Raw genomic sequence first — 5,480 nt, 5'->3', positions numbered from 1 at the left:
GATATTAAGTAAAGATCATGTTGCATGAAGATATTTTGTAAATTTCCTACCATAAATATATCAAAACTTAATTTTTGATTAGTAATATGCATTGCTAAGGACTTCATTTGGACAACTTTAAAGGCGATTTTCTCAATATTTCGATTTTTTTGCACCCTCAGATTCCAGATTTTCAAATAGTTGTATCTCGACCAAATATTGCCATATCCTAACAAACCATACATCAATGGCAAGCTTATTTATTCAGCATGATGTATAAATCTCAATTTTGAAAAATTAACTCTTAAGACTAGTTTTGTGGTTCAGGGTCACATATATATATATATATATATAATTTTTTTTTTTTTAATTTAAAGCAGAGACTACTGGTGGGTCAGTGGAGAAGACAGTGATTCTGCTTAAAGAGAAAGCAGAAAGAGGAGATTCACAAGCTGCCTTCCTCCTGGGACAGTTACACTACGAGGAGGTGACTGATGCCTTAAAGTTTCTCTCAATTATTCTGTTTCAATATGCAAAGACAGAATCACGTAAGAATTTGCTTTCAGCATTACTGCATTACATAATAATTACACATCTCAGGAATAATCTGGTGTTCTGCAGGGCCGCTACGCAGAAGCAGAGATCATCTTTGATGGCATTAAAGATGAAGATCCTCGAGCTCTGTATCAGGTGGCTGTCATATGTTACGATGGCCTTGGAACCAAAGAAGACCTTGTGAGGACCATATTGCTGTTATTATGATATCTCACACATATACAGTTAATAGATCATTATTAATAACATATAATACAACATTTAAAAAAAAAATAAGCTTTTCGGATGTTACAAGTTTCTAAAATGTCTGCAAAAGCAGCTCAGATTTCCTTTATTATACTATTAATATCTCAGAAACAAGAAGATCTCATTTGTTAACATTAATGCATTACCTAACATGAACAATGAGCAATATATTTTTACAGGATTTACTTACCTGTTAATGTTTAAAGTTAATAAAAAATGTTCACAGTCCATTCATTAATGTTAACAGATACAATGATCTTAAAATTGTATTAGTAAATGTTGAAATTAACGTTTACTAAGATGAATAAATGCTGCAGAATTAATGTTCATTGTTAATGTTAGAGCTACCAATATCTCATTGTAAAAGCAGTACTGATTTTTTTCTTATGAAACCCTTTAACAGAGCAAGGCAATTGAGTATATGAGAACAGTTGCATTCTGGGATTCGTCTGAAGTGGGCTGTATCAGATACGCAGCGCTGTATAACCTGGGCCGGTCGTATCTGGAGGGTTTTGGTGTCGAGGCATCCAGAGCTGAAGCAGAGCGGTGAGAAACAAGCACAGCAAAATATAATGTCAAGAAATCTGTGCATAAAAATGTGAAGCACTTCTGATGAAAATTTCTATGGCAGGCTTTGGCTCCTGGCAGCTGATGATGGAAACCCGAATGCTAGTGTGAAAGCGCAGTCGTCTCTGGGCATGTTTTACTGCAGACCGGAGACTCTGGACCTCAGAAAGGTCCTGATATCACTCACAACCATCATGCATCATCAGCTGAAGCACTGACCTGTAGAGCTGCTGGAATGTAGAAGAGAATTAGCATTGGGTTCCTTTGGGAAATTCTAATGGGTTTTCAGAATAGTGGTTTGTGATTTAGGAGGGAAATAAGGTCTGTGGTTGCAGTAGCATTACTGGAAGAGACTTTCATGTTTTGTTCTAACAGTTGCTAACAAGCTTCTAGATAAACTAGAAACACACAAGGAGTTTTTTGCTTGATGAATCTGAACCACAATAGTCCTCATATGGCAATTTTTAAACATTTTTAAAATCACACAGCAGCTTCAGAGTTCACATTTGATGTATGACTTTGTATAATTTATGTTGTAAAAAAGTGTGAATGTGAAGTTAAGTAATGCTAACCACAGACCTTATTCTACTCATACACCAAACAAAAACCCATAGCAAATTCCTGACGGAACCCATAGTGAATTAGCCATCCAAGTTGGCCTATAAAATGACACTATGACAAATGGTTTATAATAAATTAAGTTAATAATACACATGAATGATAATAAATATAATATTTAGAATAAAATTATAATAACGTATTTAAAATTATTTTAACATATTTAAAATTAAGTGTAGAAACTTTTTTTTACCTACTTTTCTCTGTCTTGTAATGTTGACTTAACAAAAGCAACATATTGTTAGGAAAAATTCACAACACAGACCAAAATATCTGATGCTAACTAGAACTTTTTTCTTTCCTTTTTTATCATTTATTTTTAATAGATAAATCCTTTAGTAAGCATGAAATATTTTATAAACTGCCATTAAGAAGTTTGAAATCATTTCAACATTTTTAAATGTTTTTAAAATAAGTTATTATTCTCTTATTCTCACCAAGGCTGCATTTATTTGACCAAACATACAGTTCGACGCGTTTCAGAAAGGCGGGGCATAGAGGAGAAACAATAATGTACAGTATGTGGAAAATAATGTGTTTTTTTAACCTTAAACCGCATAAACACATTTCATTACACCAAATACACAAAATACTGTTCTTTTTAGCAGCATCATATGACCCCTTTAATGTTGTGAAATAATATTACAATTTAAAATCTCTGTTTTGTCCTTGAATATTTTTACAAATGTAATTTATTCCTGAGATGCAAAGCTGAATTTTCAACATCATTACTCCAGTCTTTAGTGTCACATGGTCCCTCAAATCCACTTTTGACCTACTGTCATTACAAATACAAACTTATTTCTAAAGCAATTTTAAAACAACTGCCAATGACCATTACTGTCCAATAATGCATCTTTCAAGAAAAAAAAACTTTCAAATATATTCTTGTTTCTGAAATTGATAGTTCACCCAAAAATGTCATCATTTCCCACCCTCAAGTTGAGTTTGAGTATGAGTTTCTCTCTTCTGTTGAACATAAAATATATTTTGAAGACTTTGTGTAACTAACCAAACACTTAATGGACCCCATTGACTTCCATAGTATGGGATATGGATGGACGGCTGGATGGATGGATAGACAGATAGACAGATAGATAGACAGACAGACAGATATAGCATGGAAGTCAATGGGGACAATCAACTGTTATGTTACCAACATTCTTCAAATTATCTTTTATTTTCAACAAAACAAAGAAAGTCATACAGGTTTGGAACAACTTGAGGGTGAGTAAATGATGACAGAATTTCCTTTTTGGATGAACTATCCCTTTAAATCATCATCATCATCAGTCAGAGAAACAGAGATCTAATCTAATGCACTGGTGTTAAATGTCTCTGTCTTCAGTCAGTCTGGTCATGTGTTGATGTACCGCAGGCGTTCTCGTGGCACTCGGAGGCGTGTGGTAACGGCAGCCTGGAGTCTCAGGGCGCTCTGGGCGTCATGTATCTGTACGGTCATGGCGTGCAGAAGGACCCCGACGCTGCCCTGTTCTGCCTGAAGGAGGCGGCAGAGAGAGGAAATGTCTACGCTCAGGGTCACCTGACGGCCTGCTACTACCACAGGAAGCTCTACTCCAGAGCAGCCGCCCTGGGAGAGAGGTACAGCGCATCCTGCAGAAACCGTAAAGAACACCGTTCTGTTTTCTGTGGTAAAAACGGGTTTGTTTTGACTCTCAGAGTGTCCGGATACGAGGACATCAGTGCCATAGCACGGCACACGGACTGTCTGGAGGAGTACATCAGGAAGGGCATCGCTATAGCCATGTTTTACTACGCACGCTGCCTTCAGCTGGGCCGAGGCGTCCTGAAGAACAGAGACAGAGTGAAGAGCTACTTCACACAGGTACTGTTGACCACCTTACCATTATAATGCCAGTTCTGACATTGGACCTGTAAAAAGCACTGCTACTGAGAAGCAATGTGGGAAAAGTTTGGGACTTGCAAAATAGAAGATGTGGGTGACATTTGGAGGTCCAGTGGTACCTAAGTTTGATTTCTCGTTTTTCCTCCATCAGGCTGCCAGGATCGATCCAGAGATCTGCAAGGAGCTGCAAATGGACGTGGTGCACGGCAGGATATAAATCACACATGCAACAGCAATCACTCATTTAATCTCATCACTGAAATTGATGGATATACAGTTGTGCTCATAACTTTACATATCCCTTGCAGAATATGGAAAATGTTAATAATTTTAACAAAATAAGAGGGATCATGAAAATTGCATGTTATTTTTTATTTAATACTATCTTGAATAAGCTATTTCACTTAACAGATGTTTATATATTCTCCACAAGACAAAATAATAACTGAATTTATAAAAATGACCCCATTCAAATAATGAATTAATGAATCTTAATATTGTGTATCATTTCCTGGATGATCCACAACTGTCTTTCTGTTTTGTGATAGTTGTTCATGAGTCCCTTGTTGGTCCTGAGCAGTTCAACTGCCTGCTGTTCTTCAGAAAAATCCTCCAGCTCCTGCACATTCTTTGGTTTTCCAGCATCTTCTGCATATTTGAACCCTTTCCAACAGTGACTGTATGATTTTGAGATCCATCTTTTCACTCTGAGGACAATTGAGGGACTCACCTAATAATTACATAAGGTGAAAACATTTACTGATGCTCAAGAAGGCAACACAGTGCATTAAGAGCTGGGGGGGGGTAAACTTTTTGAATTGTATGATCAGGGTAAATTGTACTTATTTTGTCTTCTGGGAAACATTTAAGTATTTATGTAGCTTCTTAAGTGCAGTACCAAATGAAAAAATATGATCTTTAAACAAAAAAAGAAAAATTTACATATCATCATCCTGTTCAAAAGTTCACACCCCCCGTCTCTTAATGCACTGTGTTGCCTTCTTGAGCATCAGTAAATGTTTTCACCTTATATAATAGGTATGTATGAGTCCCTCAGTTGTCCTCGGTGTGAAAATATGGATCTCAAAATCATACAGTCACTGTTGGAAAGGGTTCAAATATGCAAAAGATGCTGGAAAACCAAAGAATGTGCAGGAGCTGCAGGATTTTTCTGAAGAACAGCAGGCAGTTGAACTGCTCGGGACCAACAAGGGACTCATGAACAACTATCACAAAATATAAAAACAGTCGTGGATCATCCAGGAAACGACAAAGTACTAAGATTCGAGGGTATGAAAACTTTTGAATGGGGTCATTTTTATAAATTCATTTATTATTTTGTCTTGTGGAGTGTATGTAAACATCTGTTACATGAAATAGCTTATTCAGGACAGTACTAAATAAAAAATAACAAAATTTTCATGATCCCTCTTATTTTGTTTCAATTATTAACATTTTGCACATTCTACAAGGGGTATGTAAACTTATGAGCACAACTGTATATCTGACTCAGGTTTTTTTTTTTTTTCTTTACTTTTTTGGGATGCTGATGAATTAAAATGTTTAGTATTACTTCAGTGCCATTTAAGAATGATGCAAAGGAAAATCTTTTTAAAAATCGAGTTGAAAATGCAAGCGCCAACTTCTA

General features: G+C 36.0%; 1 protein-coding gene across 1 annotated transcript in view; it reads left to right on the top strand.

The window, feature by feature from the left end:
* Positions 1 to 4,066, top strand: part of LOC107731704 (LRP2-binding protein-like) — a 4,853-nt gene extending 787 nt beyond the window's left edge. Inside the window, exons 2-8 of the mRNA XM_016542851.1 lie at positions 360 to 466; positions 601 to 714; positions 1,184 to 1,326; positions 1,412 to 1,517; positions 3,344 to 3,567; positions 3,646 to 3,811; positions 3,984 to 4,066. Of these exons, the coding sequence (XP_016398337.1) occupies positions 360 to 466; positions 601 to 714; positions 1,184 to 1,326; positions 1,412 to 1,517; positions 3,344 to 3,567; positions 3,646 to 3,811; positions 3,984 to 4,049 (926 nt within the window). The 3' untranslated portion in view covers positions 4,050 to 4,066. The remainder of the gene's footprint in view (positions 1 to 359; positions 467 to 600; positions 715 to 1,183; positions 1,327 to 1,411; positions 1,518 to 3,343; positions 3,568 to 3,645; positions 3,812 to 3,983) is intronic.
* Positions 4,067 to 5,480: the final 1,414 nt, after the last annotated feature.

Source organism: Sinocyclocheilus rhinocerous, unplaced genomic scaffold, assembly GCF_001515625.1.
Source record: "Sinocyclocheilus rhinocerous isolate Xijiao unplaced genomic scaffold, SAMN03320098_v1.1 scaffold5813, whole genome shotgun sequence".
Classification (NCBI taxonomy): Eukaryota; Metazoa; Chordata; class Actinopteri; order Cypriniformes; family Cyprinidae; genus Sinocyclocheilus; species Sinocyclocheilus rhinocerous.
The sequence above is the reverse complement of the archived record's forward strand: the minus strand, read 5'-3'. Positions and strand labels throughout refer to the sequence as shown.